Source organism: Juglans microcarpa x Juglans regia, chromosome 6D (assembly GCF_004785595.1).
Source record: "Juglans microcarpa x Juglans regia isolate MS1-56 chromosome 6D, Jm3101_v1.0, whole genome shotgun sequence".
NCBI lineage: Eukaryota > Viridiplantae > Streptophyta > Magnoliopsida > Fagales > Juglandaceae > Juglans > Juglans microcarpa x Juglans regia.
The window spans coordinates 6,748,076-6,775,301 of record NC_054604.1 but is presented as its reverse complement, the minus strand read 5'-3'; the positions used below and the strand labels follow the sequence as shown (position 1 = coordinate 6,775,301).

The window sequence follows — 27,226 nt, the reverse complement described above, 5'->3', positions numbered from 1 at the left end:
ATCTGTGTGATTATTCAGACGTTCGGACGTTTAGACTATACGTTCGAACATTATTTGATGAAAATCACCAGAAAATTATGTACATCCGAACACCAAATATGTTAACGTTCGAACGTTGGGTAAATTAGTGCGGGAAATTTCCCGCTCAAATATGGAGAGACTTTGATGAAATGTACGTTCGGACGTTTAAGTTAAATGTTCGAATGTTTATCTGTAAATTTACGAACGTTCGAACGAAAAATTGTGATACATTCGAACATATATGAGGAAAGTGCGGGAACTTTCCCGCTAGATTTTATGTTATAAATAAGAAGGGTACGTTCGAACGTGGACTGTAAACGTCCGAACGCTATGAGCGGGGGAAATTTTAGCTTATAACGTTCGGACGTACAACTTAAACGTTCGAACGTTTAAACTAATAATTTTAGAAAATAACGTTCGGACGTAAAACTTAAACGTTCGAACGTTTAAACTAATAATTTTAGAACTTAATCAGTACGTGCACGGGAAGAAGCGGATCATTTTTTCTTCTTCCGTGTGTGCAACACAGAGAGAGAGAGAGTTGAGTTAGAGAGTTAGATAGAGTTGAGTTTGGTAAGAAAAAATTTTTATTTCTTGTCTTTATTTGAATTTTATGATATTTATACAATGTGTTTTTGTGATATGGATTTGAAAAATTGTGATAATAATATTTCAAATTAAGTAATAACAAATAAAAGTAACTTTTTAAGAATTATAATAATTAAAATTATTGTATAACCATTGAAATTTAAGAATGATAATTAAATATTTATAATAATATTTAAAATTAAGTAATAACAAATAAAACTAACTCTTTAAGAATTATAATATTTAAAATAATATTATACTTCTTTTACAATTTAAGTATAACAATTTAAATTATATTTTAAGAATGATAATAATTAAAATTATAATATAACCTTTAAAATACTCTTCAATAAAAAAGTCTTGAAACTACTAAATAAGTAGAGTTTGAATATGTAAATATACTTATTTATTATAAACTAAAGAGAAAGGAAATAAGGATCAAATATATTCTTATATAGAAATTATATACTTATTGTCTATATAAGTAAATAACTCACTCAATTAAGTATAACAATTAAGATTATAATTGTGGAATGATAATAATTAAAATTATATAATAACCTTTAAAATTATATATAACAATTATAATCTGTAAATTTTGGTATAATTGCTTGACTGTCATAGTCTCTTCGGCCTTGAGAGGAGAGTCGAGGTCGGACAGTTTGTGACGGTTAAGTAATTAGACCAATTTTTAAACATTTCTTCAAGATCATTCTCCCTCGTTGTGTACAAGACACGAAACGTAGGGTCACATAATCTTCCATCCCTCTTTAGTTTAACAATATGGAAATATTGTTGTATGATTATACTGCTAGATGCGTGTGACATTGCATAAATACCCTTAGACCCGTTTGGGAATCAGTGTACATTTATGTGTCCACTGATTCCTGAATTGTCCAGTGTGGACAGTTTGAGATTATATTATCTGTATTGCACATTTTTGTTACTCGCTACTTTCCACGTTTAATATGAAGTTTCGGTGTCTTCTTCTATTGTTCTTCGGGTATACTGTTCGTAGGGTCACAATCCCGATATTTGAACATGTATACTTGGAGAATTATGGGGAGGTGCTACCGAAATTTCTACTAACGTAGAAATTAGTAAAGTGACGAGATTTGTGCAATATGGAGAATATAATCTCGAATGGGATAGGACCAACTACCTTATCAAAAAAGTAATGACAATTGGAGCATGACATGCATGTGAATTTTCAATGTACGTGTTATTAATATATAGATGTTTTTAGAAATGGACAAAAATTGGATGCGTCTGGACGATAGACTTGGAAAGGATTACGTACCCTATGCATGTGGAGTAAGAACTTTCATTGATTTTGCACGGGCTTCTGCTGATAGTCGTGGTTACATTAAGTGTCCATGTCGAGGGTGTAAAAATTTGTGTGCGATAGGATTGGATGAAGTAGAGCGTCATATATTTGTGAACGGTATGGATCTGGGGTATAAGCGATGGGTACTGCATGGTGAGCCGTATGAAGGGTCAGCAGATGTATTGGTCGATCATCACAATTATTTGCGGCACATGGATGATGATTATGAGCATGATGAGATGGAGGAGATGTTCGGTGACATTGGAGCTGGGATGTTTATGGATGAGGTTAACGACAATGCCTCAACTGGTGGATCAGGGACTGATTGTGATAATTTCCCTTCACTGTGGGAAGATGCAAAGCGCAAGCTTTACCCAGGTTGTACAAAACATTCCAAAATGTCGTTTATTGTGCAGTTGCTTCACATTAAATCATTGTGTGGGATGTCGACGAAAGCAATAAACATGGTATTGGACTTATTTAACGAGGTTCTTCCCGAAGGGTCTGCATTGCCTAAGAACTTTTATGAAGCGAAGCAGTTGAGAAAGGGATTAGGATTTGAGTACAAGTCCATACATGCATGCAAGAATGATTGTGTATTGTTCTGGAAGGAGAACGAGGAGAAACAAGCATGTCCTGTATGTGGAGAGTCGAGGTGAAAAGGTAAGAAAAACGTCCCGGTTAAGGTGTTGCGGTATTTTCCCTTGAAACCTAGGTTGCAAAGACTATATATGTGTAAGAAAACAGCTCATGATATGAGGTGGCACGAGGAGAAAAGAGTTAAGAATGACGGGTATATGAGGCATCCAGCTGATTCACTTGCGTGGCAGTCTTTCGATAATCAGTATCCAGAGTTCGGGTTAGAAGCTCGGAACGTGTGCCTGGGACTCACAACCGATGGATTCAACCCTTTTGGGAATATGAGTACAAGTTATAGCACTTGGCCCGTGGTATTGATTCCGTACAATCTTCCACCATGGAGGTGCATGAAGGCGCCAAACTTTTTGTTAACTTTACTCATCCCTGGCCCTAGATCACCTGGGAATGATATTGACGTATTCATGCAGCCGTTGATTGAAGAGCTGAAAGAGTTATGGGAAACAGGGGTTAGAACTTATGATGCATCTAAGTCGACATCTTTTCAGATGCATACTGCGGTAATGTGGACCATAAATGATTTTCCGGCGTATGGGAATCTTTCCGGCTGGAGTATGAAAGGGAAGTTAGCGTGTCAGACGTGTAATAAAGAAACTGCTAGAGAGTGGCTAAAATTTTCTCAGAAGTTGTGTTTCATGGGTCATCGACGTTATTTACCAGCAAATCATGCATGGAGAAGAGAATGTGCCAAGTTTGATGGAAGAGTAGAGGATAGGATTGCACCAAAAGAGTTGTCTGGAGAAGAGATAGTGGAACAACTGCAACATGTTAGAGCGAACAACTTGCCGTATTGGTCGTCATGCAAGTTGCGACATAGTTTGGATGTAATGCACATAGAGAAGAATATTTGTGATAATATACTGGGTACATTGATGAGTATTAACAAAAAGACGAAAGACACGATCAAGACGAGGAAAGATCTTGAGAGAATGAGAATTAAACATAATCTGCATTTGCGGGTGGAAGGCAACAGGGTGGTCATGCCGCATGCATGTTTTACGATGACGAGGGAGGAGAGGATGGATTTCTGCAAATGGTTGCAAGGTGTGAAGTTGCCAGATGGTTATGCTTCAAATATTGGTAGATGCGTGAGTCCTGATGATTGGAAAATCAATGGATTGAAAAGTCATGATTGTCACGTATTTTTGCAGAAGTTATTACCTGTGGGAATTCGTGGGAAGCTTACATCTAATGTACGTGTGGCCATATCTGAACTATGTATGTTTTTCAAGGATTTGTGCGCTCGGGTAGTAAATCGAGATGTGTTGTCGAAATTGGAAGAAGACATTGCTACTATACTATGTAAATTCGAGCAGATCTTTCCACCATCATTTTTTGATGTCATGGTCCATTTAGCAATACATTTACCGCGAGAGGTACTTCTGGGTGGACCGGTGCAGTTCCGTTGGATGTATCCAGTTGAAAGATATTTGGGTCGATTGAAGCGCACTGTTGGGAATAAAGCCAAAGCTGAGGGTTCAATAGCAGAGGCCTATATACACGATGAATGGTTAACATTTTGCTCTCTATATCTTCGTGGTGTTGAGACACGATTTAATCGTCAAGAGCGAAATGCTGATCTTGCTACTCCGCCTCCTCGTGAGCTATCAGTGTTTTCCCAGAATGTACGACCCTTGGGTGCACAAACAAGTTACGATTTAATTGATGGAGAGTTGGGTAAAGTTCGGTGGTATGTGCTAAATAACTGCCGAGAGATTGATGATTATCTTAGGTATGTCATTTCATTTCTTTGAATAATTATAGTTTTCTTTAAATTAATTAGAATTGTTGTGCTCAAAATATACTTCTTTTGCAACATGTTATAACAGTGACCACATGGACAAACTTAGGACGGAAGGCGTAGAAAATATAAAGGCAAGACACAAGGAAGAATTTCCCAGATGGTTTGAAGAACGTGTATGAACTAAAATTATATATATGTTATATTGTGAAATTTTTAACTCTGGATAATGAAATAATAAATATATACTATTTCAATTTATAGATTTTGGAACAACGTGCTCGTGATCCCGGATCAATTTCTTCTGAATTGTATACATTGGCCCGTGGTCCCTCAAATAGAGCACTTCGATATACTGCATGCACGGTTCGAGGTTATAGATTCCATACTTTGGACCGTGAACGTAATAGAAAGACTCAAAATTGTGGTGTGTTGGTCGAGGGGAGTCATGGAACAGATGATATTGACTATTATGGTGTCATACGTGATATTATCGGATTGAAATATCTGGGTGGGTCTACAACATATGTCGTTAAATGTGATTGGTGGGATCTAGGCGGTGGTCGGGTTTCGATACATAGGAATAATCATTTTACGAGTGTCAATACTGCATCTAAATGGTACGAAGATGATCCATTCGTATTGGCTTGTCAAGCTACCCAAGTCTATTACTTGATTGATCCAATGAAAAGTGCTGATGAAGATAGTGGGGAGATAACTTGGCGAGTCGTACAAAAATTTGTTCCTCGAAATATATATGAAGCAGGAACGGGTGCAGATTACGAGAATAGTGGAGATGAAGATGACACTCCGATTGTTGAGGCATACCAGGAAGATGGAGAGGGTATTAATTTGTTTGTTGACCTCGGTGCACTCGAGTTGCTCCCCTTGTGTAGAGATGATGTCCCACCCATACATCTCGATCCGTCTGTATTAAATGATCATTCAATTCAAGTCAGTGAGGAGGAAGAAGAAGACGAGTCAAAAGATGAAGACGAATCAGAATCCGGGCAGGAGGTGGATAAAGATGATGAAGAAGAGGTGCATGATGATGATGAAGATGTTATTGATGGAGATTCTGAAACAAGCATGGAAAATTTATCTGAAGAATAAAAGTACTAAATATTTTATTCATATAGGTGACTATAAAATATCTTGAATTTTCATAATTTCTTCTAATTAATTTTCTTTGATATAATTAATTATTTTCAAGAATGTCGCCAAAACGACAACGAAGAAATGTGCCTCCGCCAAGTCCAAGTCCTGAACCCATTGAGGACTTCCCACTCGAGGAATCCGTTCCTGAAGATGAAGCTAACACAGAAGAGAACAACAGCCAGTTGACACCTACCAGTAAGGAAATATTGTCGTTGATAATTATATATATAGTTAATATTTTTTTCTCAATAACTATATAATTATAATTATAGTATATCTATTATCATGTAGTTGATGCATCTGCACGTCGCGGTCGTGGCTATACACGTGGAATCTCTCTCGAAAAAAATAGAAAGCATGGTAAACTGAAGATCACAATTCTTGATAATTCCACTGGAGGAGTGGATGATAGTGCAGCAGCGCTTTCCTCCTATATTGGCACAGTAGTTCGAGCTTATGCTCCATTTTATGTGCACTCATGGCGAGATGTTCCGATAGAGATTAAGGAGCACATTCGAAGTCGTGTGCTGGTGACTTTACTTTTCAGTACATTTTTTTCACCTAGATTAATATATTATATTTTTTACCTGATTCCTTTATTAGGATGAATTCGACCTCGACTTTGGCCGTAGCGAGGATTTGAGAACCGTGAATGAGTTGATGGCTACACTATTCCGACGTCACAAAGGACGATGTCATGACCACTTCAAGAAGTTTGAGACGTTGGAAGAGGCTGCGCAGTCTCCTTTTCAGCAGATGAAGTTAGATGATTGGAGAAAGTGTTGTGATCTTTTCGCATCTCCAGATTATCAGGTATTTTACATTTATATCTTTTAATTATTTACATTCATATTCGTTTTATATATTATATGTATACATATTACAATTAACATTTTTAATATATTTTGTAGCACTTGAGTTCTACAAATGCACAGAATAGATCCGTTCTGACTGTCCACCATCGTGCCGGTTCAAGGTCATTCCACCGTCTTGCTGAAAAAATGGTAATTAAAAAATTATAGAATTCATTTATTTTCCTGATATTATTTCTGATAAGTACTAATATTATCTTTTTAAAATTGTTAATATTCTCGCTTTGTTAGAAACGTGATGATCCTGAAAACTTTTTCCTCATTCATGTCTATGCTGCTGCTCACACTAATGAGCATAGTGAGTGGATGGATCCTGTCGCTGCAGATAATTATATAAGCAGTGTTAATTTTGTTAAATAAATTATTTATATAATATTTTAATAGTTTATTTCTTATTTCTATTTCTTTTAATACGTTACTAATTATTTACGATCATTACCTTTTAAATTGCAGAGCAAAATGTTGGAGTTGCAGTAGGCTTCTGAGGAATCCTCTCCTAGTGACATAGACATATTCACGCAAGTGCTCGGGCCGCAGTCTATTATGGCAAGAGGTTTGGGACGATCTATCAAGCATAAATGTTCATCCTCCTCAACCTCATCGGCTTCACAAATTAATAATCTTACGGCAGATTTAGAAGCTGCACGGCGTGAGAATGAGTATATGAGGTCGAGACAACAAGAGTTAGAGTCTCTCTTAGAATGACAGTCTCATTTAGAGATGCGTTTGCAGGACCAACAGAGAGATCAGGAGGAAAGAATACGCAATGAAGTGCAAGAGCAAGTGCAACGGGAGATGATGATGCAAATGGAACGTGTTATATCGTTGCAACAGAATCCCCGTGGGCGAGGGAAAAAGAAGAAATAAATTTTATCAATATTTCTGACTAGTTTTAATATCTAATTTTGTACTTTTATAAGACATTGTTACTTGTTAATTGGGTATGTAATATGATACAATTGGTATTATGTTTTTAAATTTTATGAAATTAGTATTTCTGATCTGTACGTTTGAATGTAAATAAAAATCGTTCGAACGTTGATTCACACTGTAACAAACGTTTGAACGTAAATACAATTGAATCGTTCGAACGTTAAACTATACGTTCGAACGTACTCACGCTAAAACGAACAAACCGTTTGAACGGTAAAGCGACTAACGTTCGAACAAAGAACTTGCATTCGGACGCTCCTTCGTTTACATTCGAAATAACGTTCGAACATTAAACGCGCTACGTTTGAACATTTACGTTTACGTTCGAACAAATATTCGAACGTTTAATGTAATTAACGTTCGGATGCATTAACATTCTAACGTAAATTTTATACGTTCGAACACGATATCCAACGAACGTCAACTTCTCTCATTCGAATGCCAATCGGTCGGGTATAACGTCCGAACGTGATTTTCTGTGACAGTTCATAACCGTCACAAAAAAAGGAACGTTCGAACGTTGTACCGAACGGAACACTTCCAACCGTCACTAAAAATATTTTTTGTGACGGTTGAACAGTAAACCGTCACCAAATGTTTTCTGTGACGCACTTTAGGTGACGGTCATGGTGACGGTTTCAAGCCGTCACCAAATATGTTTAGTGACGGTTTGCCATTTTTTTGTGACAATTTTCTCTGTCACAAAACACACATTCTGTTGTAGTGAGCTATGCCTGGCGGTCCCTATTTCGAGCCCAAAATCATATGCTTTTCCCTTCGTATGTCTAGTTTTAGTTATTATTCATTTTTGGTTATTTTTCTTTTATGGTAAGGTTTATTTTGAAGAACAATTTTATTCTAGAGTTTCAGCAAGATTTTATCGTCACGATACCTATTTTATTCCATATTTTATTATTTAGTCATAATTGTAATTTTGTCTCTTTTTCCTTAACTATGTAAGCCCAGCTTTTGGGCTTAAGAAGATATATCACTACAATAAATGACAGTTTTTGCAATGGAGTACAATGGTGGGAATAAGTTATGGACCAGTCAAAAAAAAACTTTTCCCACCAATTCTTTTGGTGGCTGGGTCGTGGAATATAATTCATGGAGAAAAATATATTACCCACCAAATATGTTTATCATGGCAAAAGGTAGGTTTTTTCCCACGACCAAATCTTGCGGCAAATCAGTGTTTTGCCCGTGGGAAAATATGTTGCCAACCAAACGCTTGTGGTGACAAATAGGTCATCTCTCCATGGAAGCTACTGGCGGGAAAAACTCTTTATCCATGATGGTTTTTGTGGAAACTTTAGTGGCATGAAGTTTCTTCCCATCCACTAGTTCATCACTACAGTTGGTTTTTGGACGATAATTTTGGGACACAATTGTATAATAGTAACGCACACATCTGGAAAGGACTACTTACTACCCACCACAACATATTTTGGGAAATAGGTATTTCCCGTTACACAAGCTCCTTGCAAAATTCTGTTATCCATGTTAATTGTCTTTGACAATATATATGCGTAAATGTAAATAGCCTTTATTCTGATGACATTAGTGGTGAAAATTAGTCAGTCCCATGATGTTTATTGGTGGGAAACAATGATTCTCAGTGAACTTAGATCATTGCAACCATTTCATTTAATACCATACCTGTCCGTGGGAAAAAAAAAGGCAACACAAGGAATACATTATTTATCCATGACAACCTTTTGCGGGAACACACCAATAAACATTACCAGTTCTCATCGTCTATAGTCTTTTCGGAGTCCATGCAGCTCATTCCGTCCAATTTTCTTTTTCCCCACTAATCGATTAAATGGACAATTGCTGATTTCCCAAGAAACCACTGGACAGTAATTTATAAATTACTGTCCAAATCTGTTACCTCAACCATCTGAACACGTTATAAAAGTGTCCTTATTACCAATGACAACTAGTACAAATTCAACCTTTTAGACTACAAGAAGTTTTCAGCCAAACAAGACAACAAAATTATCAACTTGAGGAAGATACCACACCAACATGCAGCAAACAAACGAAATGGTTTGTTTAATAATAACCTGTCAATGTACATATATAATCACCATCATAGCTATATACAAACCTGCCAACATTTTGTGATTACACCATCATATAGACAAATATGCTAATATTCATTGAAACCAAATAGTTCAAAGTCATGTACAAACATAAGAGTTGCAACTGTGTATGGCAGTACATGAGGGAATTATAACATTCTTGCTCCAACAGCATCTATGATAAGTGCTTTGGATATATAGACAGATTACTAAGGGCAATAGATGTCCCCCTATCTTGTTCTCCAACATTCAGATTTACCAATCTTGCTCCACAAATTACACTCGGTGCTAACATGTTTCCTGAAATTTTCAACAAGCACTTTGTCAAACTAAGTTACTTAATTGGAGCATAACATGACAGTAGGGGTAGAGTAAGCTGCGATAGTAATTGTGCATCCATACCTTGTACATTAATTTTAATTAATTAACTCTTGCCCATACAACCATATTAGGATTTGCTTGAGTAATAATCCTAACTCTAAACATGAATTTCGAAAATGACATTATATCAATGAGAGTGATATTCCTGTGGAATATAAATGAAATACCTACTACCATTATTTTTATGCTATCTTAAGTACAATAGTTGCATATTCCTCATAATAGAGTTTGCAATAGCCTCATCCATGCGTGTGCAGAATATCAGTTCTATATATCTCTAAAAAGTTTGATCCCATCTGAATTCATAAAACATACAAGAGCAGGGAAAATTAATTGTTGATACTCTACTTGTGACTCCCCATCTATCATAGCAATGGATCAATGTTGTCAGAGAATAAATTGGATTCATTATTTGCAACCAAGTCTAAGTTTATGTATATAAGTATTAATAATATCACAATTGGTACTAACTAGGCACCATGAGGAGTTTTCTGATTTGCACATAATTAAACTATTTCAGTCCAGTTTAACCTATTTGTGCTACTTAGTTAGGAGGTTATCTCACCATATAAACTAACCAAAATATTTATACTAGAATTTAAAACCTGAAGCTTATGGAGCTCCAATTGGGGGTGTGTGTGATATATAGTTAGAACTGGAATTGTGCATACATGACTTGGAAAAAAGGGAAAGCAAGTATTAATTCTTACATTGCAGCAGAATAAATACAGCCCCAGCGAATAGTACATTTATCTGAACCTGCTCTTCATCTCCACCAACTCCTGCTTTGCATTCCATGATCCATATGGCTGATCAAAAGACTTGCTCCAACTTGTAAGAGGAGAATACTGGTGAAATGGAATTACTTGTTCAGTTTTCAGACTTTTGCAAATCTAAATATCAAATTCTAAACCAGTATATGTAATTGTAAGAGAACTTACCCTTTCATAAGAACCTAATCTGTCCCTATCAAGCTACTCAACCAAAGATTGCAACTCTTTTCCCCCAACCTTTCAAGAGAGACTACCAACAACTCAAAAGTCAACTCACTATCTGATTTTTCCACTACCGGTTTAAACTTATCCACCTTAACTATAATATGCAACTACCAAATATATACTATCGAGGGACAAAACAGTTTGGCCATTGGATTGTTACATATCCAATAAACAATCCACAAAAAATAAAAAAACCCCACAAAAAAGCCCTCCACAAAATAGTAAGAAAGTGAGATGCCTAAGCATCTTGATGAGTCTCTCTATGAGACTCAGTACCTCCCTCAATCTCAGTCATTCGATAGTTGAATAAGACTTTCTCATGCTCAGAAAAATTCTTCTTCAACGCTTCAATATCTCGCATCAGAGTGTCTAGTTTGCTCTTGTACATTTCCGCATCGTTCTTGTTGCGTTCATTCTCCTCCGAGAGACGAATAAATACTCTACTTTTCTTCATTGAAGGAGAGGGGTCGGGAATAACCATGTGTCCCATCCCTACTGCGTACCCAGATTTTTGTCCCAATACTTCTTTGAATATAGTGTCAGCTGCTGCTTCAACATCCTCTTCAGATTCTTTTTCACCTAACCTCTCCACCATTAGATTCTGAAAAATGTAGATGAAAGGAAAATCAGCATTGTTGTTAAATACCTATCATTACTATAGTCTAACTTAAAGTAAATTAAACACAATCTTACATAATTGTGTTCACTTGCTGCATTAATGAATTTACCCTTTCGAGTTGACCAATGTGTTTCCTTATAAAATGCAACCATGTTTGGCGCCGTCTCCCTCTGAAACACACAAGCAATAGTAAATATACTTTCTTATTTGAACATATTGGTGAGGACTTATATATACCCATAGTTATCACAAACCTTCTCCTCTAATATCCGTATAAAGGATTTTCGTCCACCGGTATGTTTGACTTTTAGTTTTTGTCTATTTGAACTGTTTCTTCTGGACTTCTCCTGCACTTGTTTCTAAAAAATTAAATCTCATTTCCCAATAGTGTGTTTCTCGAGCTTAACATAATTGGAAAAAACCCTTACTGTATCATATACTCCTATTTGAGGCAATAGAAAAATCAACCTACTCTATTTTATTCACTTAATACTAATCTGAATAAAATTACAATATACCTTAAATGTTGAACTTGCCCACCGTTCACATAGCTTTTCCCATACAGGTTTCTCCACCATGTTCGTCCCACCACGTAGGGCCTCTTCATGTGATGCATATTTTAAATACACTTTGTGTAGTGCATAATGATATGCATTATACTTATCGCCTAAATGTCTTTCAACCATCTCACGATGGTTGTCCTTTGTCCAATCCAGAACAAAATCTGCCTACAATACGAAATATGTACTTCATTACAAGGATTTTTCATCAAACGTGCCTGATTACAACAAATGAGTAAGTCACCAGCTTCATCACTTTCTTAGGACAAAGTAAGGTCCTACCCGCACACGGTCAACGAGCTCTTGCTTTTCCTCTTCGGGTACATAACTCCAACTAGCATGCCTCATGTCGGCATGTACTTTAATAATCCCCGTCAGCCGACCAGTGAATATGGAGGCATTCTCGCACGAAGGCCCTCGATGACCATCTTGTATAACCAAAGGGATCTTACCCATCTTCCTAAGTCGTTCAAATAGCGTGCCTTTCGCCTGCCCTCGACCTCGTTTCTTAGTAGGTGGATCTACATTAAGACATTAATATCGTGTAACCCAATCACCTTTTTGCATTCATGAACCAGGAAAAATTATATACTTGTAAAGAAAGATATAATTTTACCACACCACATAGTATAAACTGACTCCTCAGGAACCAGATTGGAACCCATACCTGTATTACTGTGCCTCTCTCCAACAAGTGCTCCACCCATTGCCTCTTTTGCGCACGCAGCTCCTACATCCTGCGTCGATTCATTTGACTCTGGCTCGTCCCGCAATGTGGTTCTCCGCGGCAACGCATCTGCTTCTTGATTGCTACCAATGAGAGCGCTACCGTGTCGAACTCGGCCCCCCCCGAAACTTTATAGATTTCACCATCCTTGGCTTTGCTGGAATTTCAAACCTAACTCAATTCTAACATGCAACCAATTTGTGAGAGAATAGAGTAAGATGCTATTTAACCTACTAAATATAATGTAAAATGATATTTCAACCTCTAACTATTATGTTGGTACCATTCATATATACTCTACTTGTAAGCAAACTAAATCCACATCTAGAAACAATCAAAGCAATATTAAGAGTTTATGGGCTCTTGCTATTAAGCACATGTACCCTTTCTTGGAGGATTTCCAACTGAAAAATATAAACACCAAGCTGTATGCCCAATCTGGGATAATGCAATGTATTCTCTTTCTATGAGAATACAAAGGTGTCAGGCTAACTAGTGGGAACCCAACTTGGTTTATGGACAAGTACATTACATGTAATGTACTATACTATATGCATGAAAACTGGAAACCACCTCAAACAACATGTGCTGGGTTGAGTCACCCACGTGTAATAAAAATGATAAATTTATTTTAAAATAAGATATCATTAAATCCAAGACTTATCATGGACACCTCCTGCTATTGTTAAAAACAGTTTTATAAGTGTACTGAAATCCTGAATAAATCAGGGAAACATCTACCCTTATGACATCCAATACATTTTCTAGCTTTTATAGTATGTATTTGAATCTACTTGCCTGTTTTCTAGCATGTAGATGTTTACAGGGCAAATCAGTGTTTTCTACATGCATTGACATGCAAAACATTTTCCCAATATAGTAACTCAAAATCAAGTGGGTTAGATAACAAAAATAATATCCAGTATTCTAAAAATATAAACAACTTGTGAAGAGAAAACAAAATCCAAAAGTATGATGAAATGGTTGTAGGTGGCCTGTGTAAACCTAATCTAACATCTCAGTACAAAACACGCAGTCACAGAATAAGGCAAGAGAGACAAAAGGGTTGTTAGTACCTGGTTGTTGGTCTGGCTTTCGTGGCAGTAGGTGAATGAGAGGAACCATTATGTGTAGTTTATGTAATAGGTTTTAAACTTTTGAAAATGCTCAAATGGAAGAAAAACAGTAGCTCCATGCATAGGAAGACAATTGTAAATAAGATAATATTGTTACAGTAATTCCATGTGAAGAAGATAGTTTTAAAGATCCAAAGTGGAAGAAAAGAATCTAAAAAATGCAAATCAAACTACTACCAAACCTGATGGCCCTGCTGGAAGCATAGTACAGATGCTGGAAGAACAACAGCAGCTCAAGAGTACCTTGGATATTTCTGGACTTCAAAGTGTGTCGTGCTTTTTCTGAACCAGATGTGGAGGTTTCCAGAAGAAAATAAAGATTTCTCTAACACACAGGATTGAGGGACACCTGTCCATGGGAAATACCAACCAGCCACTAGGAGTTGACATCATGGCGCCATTTCCCATCTCAAAAAAATTACCCTCCCGCCCTTTACAACATCTCCCTCCCCTTACATAGGCCAATCTTGTTGTATATTATCATAAGAAAAATTACCATTTTGCTCTTCAACAGTATTCCAGAAATTTTATGGACCATTTTTTTAAATACCATTATCCAAAATTAAACAACACACTTAGGCTGTTAGTTGTGAGAATACCATCAATAATAAACATGGTTAGTTGAATGCTTCACTTATTTATTCCATTTTAAATAACAAACCAAATATCTTGGAGTTGTGGACGTCTATTTCTGAATCCCATAATCAGAAATTATGGCAACACACCTGGACAGGAGTTGGAACATATCAACAATATGAAACATGTTTTGTTGGCAGGGCTAATATGTTTTTAACTCCATTTTAAAATACTCAACTATTTTACTGCTCACGGTATGCTATGTAATTAAATCCCATGTTTCCAGCAACACCTCAAAATTGAGTGTTATTGGAAACAAACTTGAGTTCAAATTTATGACCACCTAAATGGGTGTGTGCATATAGATTGTAATTTTAGATATGGGTTTGTTTGCATTTCCTGATTTTGCATTATATGGTGTTGTATATATATTCTTTAGTTTATTGCATGGACTGGACAATACTCCCACTTGAACTTGTGCCACAACCATCACTCCAACTGGGTTGCAATCCGAGATGTAAGGCCAGTTCATGATCCCTTTGCAACCCTGTTAAGAGTTTGTGATCCTCCTCATGCATATACCTCCATTTGTGGGATAATAGTTTTGGATGCGGCTGTTTATCTAGATGCTTATGCTGTGGCAATTTAATTCACATTGGCATCATCCCCCTGCCACAACCTTCCAGCCACTTGACATCATAGAAATGATTATAGGGGTTTGTAGCACGTTGCCTTTAAAGACCAGCCTAAAATCTGCATACAACGCAAAAACCACCTGTGAGTAACCTTTTGTCCTATTTTAGTAGCTATCAACATCTACTTAAGTTTTCCTTATTAGAAGCACTCCAACTAAAAAATACTAGTCCTTAAATGCAAAACATGTATCTTTTGCATTTAGTCCAGTCCTTTCAAAGCAACAAGGTCGAAATCATACATAACATGATGATCATATAAATAGGTATTTTATGCAATGTTCTTATACTTTTATATAAACTACTTGATGATTTGTTGTGTATTGTGCAGTAGATAGGATCTCTATAAGTACTTGAACTTATAGTTATTTTGCCAATTTGTATTACTTAGAAAAAAACACAAAGAGATCCGGCTCAAACTATACTTACCAATCAGCACTAGCTAGGCTGCTGCCTTAATAAGAAATACATTCAACTACATGCTAGACCATGAGCTCTTTATATAATATATATATATATATATATATTATATTAGCATGTCTAACATCATGGGGCTGATATATTTTTTCATTTCTAAAAACTTTATCCAACTTCTGACTAAGCTAGTTTTGTACATATATATTAGGAAAGGGAGATCACCTAAATATTAAGAGTGTATATTAAAAAATGTTATAAGCATTGTTCATGCAACAATATAAGCCACACTCTCTCCATTTCTACTCTATCTCCTGCTTCTTTCCCAATGTCTAATGACTAAAACCCTAATTAAACAAATAGAACAATAATAATAATAATAATAATAATAATAATAATAATAATATCCTTTTTTAAACCAATAGTCAGTCTTAGAATTGAATATTTGAGAACATTTATTCCAAGTGCATGATAAGACCATGCACCTCAAACACAGTGGATAAAGTTCTGATATGTATAATAGTAAATATACATATCAGAATGGACAATGCATGACCAAGCTTCATTTCTTACATAATATTCTATCTTGATTTATTTATCATGCAATAAACATAAGGATTTTGGATTACAGGTCTCAATATAAATCAATCATACTTTCTCGAGCTTAACATTATGAAGATCTTATATTGGTTTTTGATCGGGAAAAAGGCAAGCCCAAAAGCAAAAGTAAGAAATATGCACGAATTTAATTCTTAGAAAGAAGAAGCCAACCGAACTTCACATCTAAAATATTAAACTTATACAAGGATGTGATTTTGCATTAAGATACACCCACGTGAATTCAAATACTACACCGTACAAGTTCATTATCAACCAAGTCCCAAATACAAAGCTAGACATTTACTAATCAGAATCAGCTTCCTCATTCAGCTGATTCTCAGCCTCGCTACCAGAGTTATCATCGGCACATACATCCTCCAGCCCCAAGTCATCGTCAGATAGTTCATCATCAATATCAAACTCTTGGTCAGATGATTGTATCGGGTCTTGACCCGATATGGAAGCTGGATCAACAGGCAAATTTTCTGAATCATCTCGATTCAATGGCTCGGTCATGGCTGGTCCACTCTCGAGAATAGGGGGATAATTGTTAGTGTTATTGTCAACCTCATCATCTGAGTCACCATCTGATGTTTCGTCATTATCCATCCCATCCTCAACAGTATTACTTGCATGAATGTTGTAAACATTCCTACTTGTAATTTTATGGACAACCTGCCAACTTCCCCCCAATATTGGATCATTGAGATAAAAGACTTGACTTGCTTGGAAGGCAAGAATGAAAGGCTCATCTTTATACCATTGCCTAGCAGTATTGACTATCGTCAATTTGTCCCTAACACGTATCCCTCTTCTCGGGTCACCAATGTCATACCATGCGCATTGAAAGAGATATACCTTACGCCAACCCATGTAGCGTAACTCTATAATATCATGCAACACACCGTAGAAGTCATCATGGGATCCCTGATGCTCGCCATGCACAACCACCTCGCTATTTTGACTTCGGCGATGCCTTTCACGCTCATTCGTATGAAAGCGAATACCATTCATTATGCATCCAGCATAGGACGCAACCCACGGATCGGGACCACATGCTAAGGCATATATCTCATCGGTTACTGCAGTAGGCCTAACTGAACGCACCTCTCGAATCTACCAGACAGAGAAGATTTAAGGTGAATTAGTTTTACAAACTAATTAGAGAAGAATGTAGTTATAATGACAGACAGTGTTCGTATCTTACGCGTGATCTGAACCACGATGGAAATTGACTCTGGTGCCTACGGTCAATGTTCTGAGGGTCCTCTTCTTGGATCTTGTTATAGTGCTCCCTGTCAATATATGTGACCAAATCGATTACTAGGAGGGAAAGGTAGTTTTAGCAATAACAATTCATAAAGTGCATAAGAACTCATATATTGGTCCACTTACTGAATGTATTGCTCAATCTCCATGCAATTATTAAGTATATACCATCGAGCCTTGACCAATAGTGTGTCGGCTAATTTGTGAGAACTTGCTGTACCCAATGGTCTAACCTTTTGTGAGAAAACAGATAAACTTGGCTCATTTCCCAAATCAGTTGTCCCAATACGAACATCATTGTTGCGTTCCTCGCGATTATATCTAGTTTCAATATCATGGAGGTACATAGAGCAAAATGTAAGACACTCGAGATGCACATATGCCTCAGCAATTGAGCCCTCTGGCCGCGCTTTGTTGCGGACGTACCGCTTGAACTTCCCTAGATACCTTTCGAATGGGTACATCCACCTGTATTGCACGGGTCCTGCCAGGAATGCCTCCTCTGGCAAGTGAATGGCAAGGTGCACCATGATATCAAAAAAAGCTGGAGGGAATATCATTTCTAGTTTGCAGAGAATGATGGGAATATTAGCTTGAAGACATGTTAACACTGATAATTTCAAAGTTCGAGAACATAATTCTTTAAAGAACGAGCTTCAATCTATTAAGGCTTGACGCACATCAGACCGTAAGAACCCACCAATCACAACCGGCAACAGTGCTTGCACGAAGACATGACAGTCATGGCTTTTCATTCCACTGATCTTCCCTTCAGTAGCATTCACACAACGGGCAATGTTCGATGCAAAACCATCAGGAAATTTCACTTTTGATAACCAATCACAGAAAATCTTTCGCTCATTTAAGTTTAACATGTAACAACCAAGACTCATAGTCATATGGTCCCCATTATGTTGTAAATGCAATTCTTTCCTTATTCCAAGGTTTGCCAAATCACGACGGGCATTGGCGGAGTCCTTAGTTTTTCCTTCAATATTCAGCAATGTTCCCAACACGCTATCGCATATGTTTTTCTCAATATGCATGACATCAAGGTTATGTCTCAAGCCCAAATCTAACCAGTAGGGTAGCTCAAAGAAGATAGATTTTTTGGTCCAATTTAGTTGATTCGGCGTTCGTTTCCTCTTCGAAGTAGATTTGCCAAACTGGAAATGTGCAACTTCACGTAATTGTTCTAGCAAATCCTCTCCCTCGACCCTTGATGGTTGGAGTCCATGCTCTTCGCACCCGTTAAAAGAGTTCTTTTTCCGTCTCCAACTGTGATTTGGTGGCAACCACCGTCGATGCCCCATATAGCAGTGCTTTCGCCCATATACCAACCACTGTGAATTTGTGTCAGATCTACATGAAGGACAAGCCAACTTGCCCTTCGTGCTCCACCCAGAAAGATTGGCGTATGCGGGAAAGTCATTGATAGTCCAAAGTAGTGCTGCATGCAAGCTAAACATTTGTCTACTGTACGCATCAAACGTCCGAATACCATCTTCCCATAATTCCTTCAACTCATCAACAAGAGGACGCAAGAACACATCAATATCATTCCCTGGTGACTTAGGGCCAGGGATTAGCAACGACAACATGGTGTATGGATCTTTCATGCATAACCAAGGGGGCAAGTTGTAGGGCACAAGTAGTACCGGCCAAATACTGTACGGCCTACTCATATTATTGAAGGGGTTAAACCCATCACTCGCCAACCCAAGTCTAACATTGCGAGGATCATGGGAAAAGGCAACATGTTTGTTGTTGAAGTCTTTCCATACCCTTGAATCTGCTGGATGTCGCATGCATGTTGGATCGTCAACACGTGCATCTTTATGCCATCTCATGGCTTGGGCTGTGTTCGTTGACATGAACAGCCTCTGCAAGCGTGGCTTCAAGGGGAAGTATCGAAGAACCTTTTGTGGTATCATCCACTGCTCACTTGTGCTTGCAATCCACCTAGATGCTTTACATTTAGGGCATTCATTATACGATGCATTTTCCTTCCAAAACAACACACAGTCATTTGGGCACACGTGTATCTTTTCATAATTAAAGCCCAAGCCACGCTCTAAGCTACGAGCATCGTTATATGAATCTGGAAATAGAGCGTCGGGAAATGCATCATGCAAAAGCTTGATCACCATGTCAAAGGACTTCACTGTCCAACCACCTATGCTCTTGATGTGAAGTAGCTTGACGATGAATGATAGCTTCGAGAACTTAGCACATCCAGGATAAAGTGGTTGTCGTGCGTCAGCAACCAACTCGTCGAAATTATAGTTGGTTGGAGCATTTGAGGTGGAGGGTTGATAATTATCATTTGCATTTCCTTCATTGCTACCTTCCTCATCCATAAACGACCCATGACGAATGTCATTTAACATCTCGTCGACATCATCAATGTAGTGATTATAAGAAGATGCATCATCAAATTCTTCATCAGAGAATGTAGAATTTAGGATCGGATCCTCTTCTCCATGGAAAATCCATTCCGTATAGGTTGGATCAATCCCTTTTAAAAACAAATGATCTTCCACAATACGAATAGAGTGAAAAGCTCTATTCCGGCATCTCCTACATGGACACCTAATTTGATCAGTTGTCACTGCATGAACTTGTGCCATGGCTAAGAATTGCCTAACACCTTCATCATACTCAGTGGAATGCAATCTGTCTTCAATAAGCATCCAAGACTTATCCATCATATGCAACTGCCCAGCTACTGTTCAATGCTAATTAGGATAGGTTTGGCACACTATGCAATGACCTTCGAAGAGAAAATTAATAATATTAGTCTTTCCATACCCCAGAGACCAGCTTTGTATCTCAATAACTCGGAAGGAAATATGCATAGTTTTGTGTATTATTATCATGCTTATAGCTATGATAGAATTGGTGGCTAACATGGTATTTGAAGGAATTAAGCAGTATTTGTTATAGTGGAGTTATTGTGATTACATAACCCACATATATGTAGATAAGTCAAAGATTCAAAAATATTCAACTCTAAAATAGGTGTAAAAATCAAATTGTGGGGTGTGGTTAGATAGAGGTGAACAAGGAAGTTTAAAAATTGGCACGTATGCCAATTTGGACCGTGAATTCTTGTGTGATGCACTGTTAAATTGGTGAGTGATTTCCGTGTTTTGGCCTTCCCCATTTTTCAGTCCATGTGCGCCAAGTAGATTTTGAGGCAGCTATCCAAATTAATAGCTGCTTAAGCAAGTATTTTATTTGACAAGTAATACTAAATAGACATGTCCATGTAAATGAGACTTCCATGTTTGAATAGAGGTATTTGATATGTAATTCCGTGCTCCAAAAGTAGTGTTATTAGTACTGGTGGGAAAAAAAAAGTTTAAGAACATATTATAATCAAGCTCTGGACATTCGATAGTTTAATGCGATTAAACACACTTCATTCTATTTACAACATCATATTAGCTAGCAAGATTGTAGTAGTGTGATGGGACTAGCATAAACTAAACAAACAACTTATTGCGACAAAAACAATCCTAAATGCATGTATGATGATCCAAACTTCTACGAAATCATAAATAGGTTTTGTGTTCCATACCCCAAAAGAGACTATCTCAACACCAAAGGACACCATCTCAACTCTTCGTTCAAAAAACAGCATGGTTGGAGTATATCCTAGATCTCTTAAACCCAAATGCAAGGTGCCAAATAGACCATAAAAATATGCAAAGAAAATCTTTATAATGTTTGACTTGAGTAATAATAATATTAAAACCAGTTCGAGAAAACTATATACAATGTCTTATTTCAAAAGAATAGAGCTTTGCTCCTAATGGAAAATATCCACTCCATATAACTTCAAAGAATGAAATTTTGTTCACATGGAATCATATCATCAACTATCCCACTATATTATTATTAAATGACAACTACTATTATAAAACCACATTATCCATTCATTTATGTTATCATGAAAGAAAAATTAAATAATATATCATTAAGTTAAAATAATAAATTACATATTAATATATCCTATTTAATGCCTAAATAAAATAAATTATACAACAAAAGTTACCACACTTAACTTGATTACTAATTATTATTCAAATTTAGTTTTCCTAATAGAGCAATAAAGGATATATAGGCCATTTAAAGATTTAATTGTTCAAGTATTAATTTTTGAACACTTCTTCTTTCTATGCATGGGACATGAACACCATATATAACCATAAGATAAAGAAAGAAACAAATAAATTATTGGAGGAAATTCAGATTGTGCTCTCTCTTTTGAACATATTAGCAAGTACTTGAATTAATTAACAAAGACATGGAAAAGAAGTTCACAAAAAAGGGTAAGAAAGCTTAAAAAAGGAATCTTGTGACCCATGTATTAGCCAAAATAAACACAATCTTATATAAGAGAATCCCTGGGTTCAATATTTTGCATTTTGTGGACATATCACTTAATTTCTTTACCGTGAACAAAAAAAACTACTCATGATTTATAACAATCCCAAATGGCAGGTTCAATCCCACTTGACTGCCTTCATAACCTCTCTTTATTAGAGAGGCTAGAGTACAAAATTTGTAAATCTGAAGTAGCAACTTAATAAGCTCCTTTCCAAATAGGCAACAAAACCCACCAGTGAATTAGGCATAGCCAAATTCAACTGAATTAAGTAAATAAAGGGCAGGCCTCTCTTGGAACCTTAAAGCATAAGAGTTTTATAAATATAAGTCTCACCATCCTCGTACACATTATCTTACTATGTAAGCATCTTCTTCACATCATAAAATTCTCACATAACACAACTTAATAAAAGCAGTCCAAACCACCTTGCAAGGACCAGAACTGGCAAATTACACTCCCAAGGGAATATACCATCTGGTACCTAAAATATAGTCTACTCGACACGGACGTAGAAATAAAGACCTCAAAGATTTGGGCTTCACATAGGCTAATTAATTCAAATGCAACATAAAAGAAAAATTCTGGCACAAGAACATTCAGAAGATACCATACAAAATAATGTTGAATTCTTCAATAAACAAAAATTTATATATATATAGGATTGTAGGGGTCTAAGGCAAGGGAGGTGTCCTGCTTATGTTGTGTGGCTTAGGGCAGAATGTTGAACTAAGTTGGTGAAGACTTGCAAGAGGACAATGAAGTAAATAGATTAGAATTCAAAGAGTAGTTCAGTAGATACAGATATGTTGGAGCAGATGTCAAAAGCTACTGAAATAAAGGAAGTAATAATGATGCAAAATGGTTTAAGGATCTGTCTTTAGTGGAAACGTGTAGAAACAGAGCATACCACCAACAGAAAATAATATGAGATTGGGTGAGGTCCCTCATATATAAGCTTTCAATCAGAACAAAGGCATCATAAATTTCTTCGAAATTTATGTGAATATGTTTTACACAACCACATATCATCCTCTTCATAGACAGATTTTACACAACCATATAATCGCAAATTACACAATATGTTACACAATCATATACACAGATTCACAAATTTCACATATTACACATTACCGGGTAGAATCAACACAAATTTCACAGATTCACATTACACATATTAACAAATTACACAATCAGGAAAATCTACAAATTACACAGAGAGAAGGGGAAGGGAGAAGAGAGAGAGGCTCACCGTGTCGACCTAGTGCGTCCACTGGACTGCGACAGGAGGAGGTGGTTGGGGAAGGGCAGCAAACTGGGTCAGGTCGCGATGGGTGGGGGGATTGGCTCTAGATGACTGCGTGTGGTCTCGCTGCAGGGGGTAGAGGGTCGTAGTAGTTGCGAGAGACAGGCCGTGATGTTACGGGTCGAAATCGTAGGGAGAAAGAGAGACGAGAGCGACGGGGGGTGGGGTGGGGTGGGGTGGGGTGGGGGAATTGGGGGAAGAAAGGGAAAGAGGGAAAACGCGGGCGTATTAACTAATATGCCCGCGTGTTCATCTTTCGTTTAATTGAGGCGACAAATGGTCGCCGCAAGAAGTCAATAACTTCGTCGTAACAAAATTATTACCCACGAACGGATCAAGTATTTTCCCAGACTATTTCTGGCGAACAAAATTCGCCACAATAAACCCTGTTTCGCCGTAAAAACATTTTTTTCCCACATAATTTTACTTGCGGACTAAATTTTGTGGGAAAACGCTTGTTTCATTTTCCATGAACGGCTTTCGTGTGATTCGGCAATTATTTGCCACCACCGTGTGTATTGGGAAAAGAATTCATGGCAAAAGCCCAGCATTCTTGTAGTGTATTCAATTTTTATAAAGAAACTCTAACCTCAAAGTTTATCTCAAAGTTTTCTCTCTGTTTGCATTTTTCTCAATCTCAACAATTTCTGCAAATAGTGATTCCTTAGTTTAGGCCATACAATTTTGACAAGAATTTTAGGGAACCTAATCCAACTCTTTTAATTAACTTTCTGTTTTGATTCAAAACTTATCTCAACTCATTTCATCTCATCATTTCAACTAATTTTCCAAATTTGCATACAAAATATAATAAATAATTTAACTTTTTTAAATCTTAAAATAATAATAATATTAAAAATAATATTTTAACAATAAATAATCATATTTTATTTTACTCATCTAAAACTATTTTAACTCACCTCAACTCATCTCTGAATCCAAACGGTTGTAATTGACCTCATATTCTGAATGCAAACACCAGGAAACTCTATCACCTAGCTTTATAGCTACAAACTGCTATCTGTTCTTGTTCCAGCATAACTACAGACTTACACCTACCGACCTAGCTCCATTTACACCTGCATGATCACCGATATATCTATGGTGGAGATCAGTTACGTTAATGTACTGGTGTTTGTTCAAATAAAATGTTAACATGAAGGAAGAAGTTATGATGCTGTCATAAAAAGCTGGATGTTGAGGATCAACTAGAGAGAGAGAGAGAGAGAGAGAGAGAGAGACTAGGCTTACCAATTAAGTATGCTCTAATTAAGAACTATTTTACATGCAAATCATTGATCATTCTGATCAATATAATATATATATATATATATCTCGTTCTTAAAAATATACCCTACATTACGTCATGAGTTACGATAATTGGTCATGTGATCGATCATCGTTTGATCAATACCCTACATATATCTACACAACTTGGTCGGTGCATCGTCAGTTAACTTTGACCGTTAGCCTTTTTTATAAAGCTATCCTTTCTATTATCTAAGCTCTCATCCTTCAGTACCGACGACGTAGGTGTGTATATGTGTGTGTATATATATACACACGGGGATTCGAGGATTAAATAAAGAATGCATGAAATTAAACACGAAGATATATAGTACTTTGGGTTATTAACTTATTATAATATATTGATTTTAAAGTACTACAGAGAGCAAGCATGAGTTATGAAGATCACTGTGCATGATCTTTCTTGGAGGACTCTCAAAAGTTACAAACTCTTCCCATTCCAAGCTCTAGTTCTGAAGAAACAGCCCCCACTTGATTTCAAATAAAAATAAACAAATAGGGTTTCCTCGTGACATTGAGCACAGTCCTCGCTGTCCATCCGATCCAAAGTTCATGTGCCCCGAGATGCACGCTGCTGCGCTGCATGCGCAACGTACAAGTACTACTACTTAATTACTACTCGATCCGTCAGTACTACTGCATGGGTTAAAACCCTCATGACCAATCTATATATTCATGATCAACATATATCAGATCATGAGCTAGAATAATCAATTAAGCATATATATCTGCATTACTGTCTGTTGTTCTATTTAATTATATATATTATTAATTTGTTTCTGCCTCCCTCCTGCACACGACTGGCTGTTTAATTAGTGCTTTTCTGAGCTTAAGAGCCAGAGATTTGCCTATCAATACTCGATCATCATGTGAAGTATCTCAGGAACTTTCAGGAGTTTCTGCAAAGCCACATGAGAACATTTGGTAGCTTCATAAAACAATGGCAAATGGATCAAGGTCGATCTGCTTTATTTATTTATTTATTTAAAAAAAGGGTCTTCGATCTTGTAATTATTTACTTCTAGGCTTTGTAGCAATCGATGGTCTATTTTGCCTTCTCATTCATAACATGCTGATCAAGAGGAAAGAGATTCTAGAATTAAGCTAGATATTTTTTATTTTATTTTTTATTAAATCTTGGAACAATCTGTTTTTTGTTTTCAATATTACGCGGACTTTTCTTTTTGGGGTCACTATATAAAAAAAGAACATTTGCTACGAATTATTTACTACAAGAATAACTATTTACGATAAAAATAAACTCAATTTAACAGAAAATAGTCATTTTCTCAGTACTTAGCCACAAATAAATAATTTTTTTGTAGCGGATTATGAGTCACCACAAAAACTGGGGATTAGATTTTCTTTTCTTTAGGATGATATATAACTACTTCAATCATGTACACTATTTTACTAGGATGTGATAGTCAAGATCACATCTCTCTTTCCTTTTCTTTTCAACTTTTTTCCTGTCGAAGAATTTAGGGCTAGCTAGCTTCGATCTGTTATAAGAGGAGATCGAATCAAAGATTCGTGGGATAAAGATCCCTTCTATGTTTAAACAATATACAACAACAACAGCAACAAGAGATCAGTAATAATACACGATATATAATATCTCTTTTACAACTTTTTGATTAAATGGCACTATGACGTACGCATTGGTTAGTCGATGTAAAATATTATATGATCAATACACGATGATTGTTAGAGAGAGAGAGAGAGAGAGAGAGATGATTGAAACTGATCTGCCTCAGAAAGATTTTGTTTGTGCATGCAATTGACATGCACAAAAGGGATCCCTATTGTCAATTAAGATATTGTACATTGTTCTATTTTTGCCCATTAATAGTGGTACTGATCAAGCATTGTAAAGGGGAAAAAAAAACCATGCTTTAAATGAATCCATTTATAATACTTATTAGAAGCAACTGCTTATATATGTGATCGGATTTTCTACATAACTTTTGCCTTAAAAAATGGAACCGACTAATTAATTTGAAGTTTCTCATATCACTAAAATAAAAACGAGCATTGTGACGGATTATTTACGACGAGAATAATTATTTGTGACAGAAACAGACTTATTTTAATAAGAAATAATCATTTTTAAGAAATAATTGATTACAAATAAATAATTTTTTTGTAGTGTGTTAAAATGTAATTGCCAATGCATGCAGTTGATAGCTAGCTGGATCAGTACTTATAGTTAGATAGGGGACCACTTTTTTTTTTTTTTTTTAATTTTCTGGATTATATATAATTCGAGCCCTGATCTTCGACCTAATTTAAGCTTCAAATACATATATATTTAATGAGATTCCCATGCAGTACTGATCTTCCGGTCATTGAAAGGCCAAAAGTGCACTTATTTATAGATAATGATCATCACGTTCGCACCTCTGGAAAAATATCAGAAGTACTACTTACTCTTGATTTAAAATTAGGTCAATCACGTACAAGAATATTATAGGTTGTAAATTCCATGTTAACATGCGTGGCTTGTGGTTACCTTCCAACTTATTTTAATTAGTTAATTAATTAATATGCTATATATATATATATATATTAGTAAATTAAAGCTAAGAAACATAGGATTCCAAATGGGGTACGTGCGCTAGCTATCTCTTACCTCGAAGGAGGGAATATATATATATATATATATATATATATATATATATATATATTTAGATCATCAAGACGATCAAAAAATGATTTGGATGCTCTCATTTTAAATAGGTTGTATATATTATGATTTTAATATAATATGCATACACATAATTAACAGGTCGGCACACAACTAATTAGAAAACAATTAAGAATCATGTGCACAGTACTCTAATATATATACATATCTACATTA

At 36.3% G+C, this 27,226-nt stretch overlaps 1 protein-coding gene across 1 annotated transcript; it reads right to left on the bottom strand.

Moving 5' to 3' along the window:
- Nucleotides 1-18,012: 18,012 nt before the first annotated feature.
- On the bottom strand, nt 18,013-20,064 carry LOC121235343. Its single transcript, XM_041131692.1, has one exon. It carries the CDS (start codon nt 20,062-20,064, stop codon nt 18,013-18,015), a length of 2,052 nt encoding a protein of 683 aa, XP_040987626.1.
- Nucleotides 20,065-27,226: the final 7,162 nt, after the last annotated feature.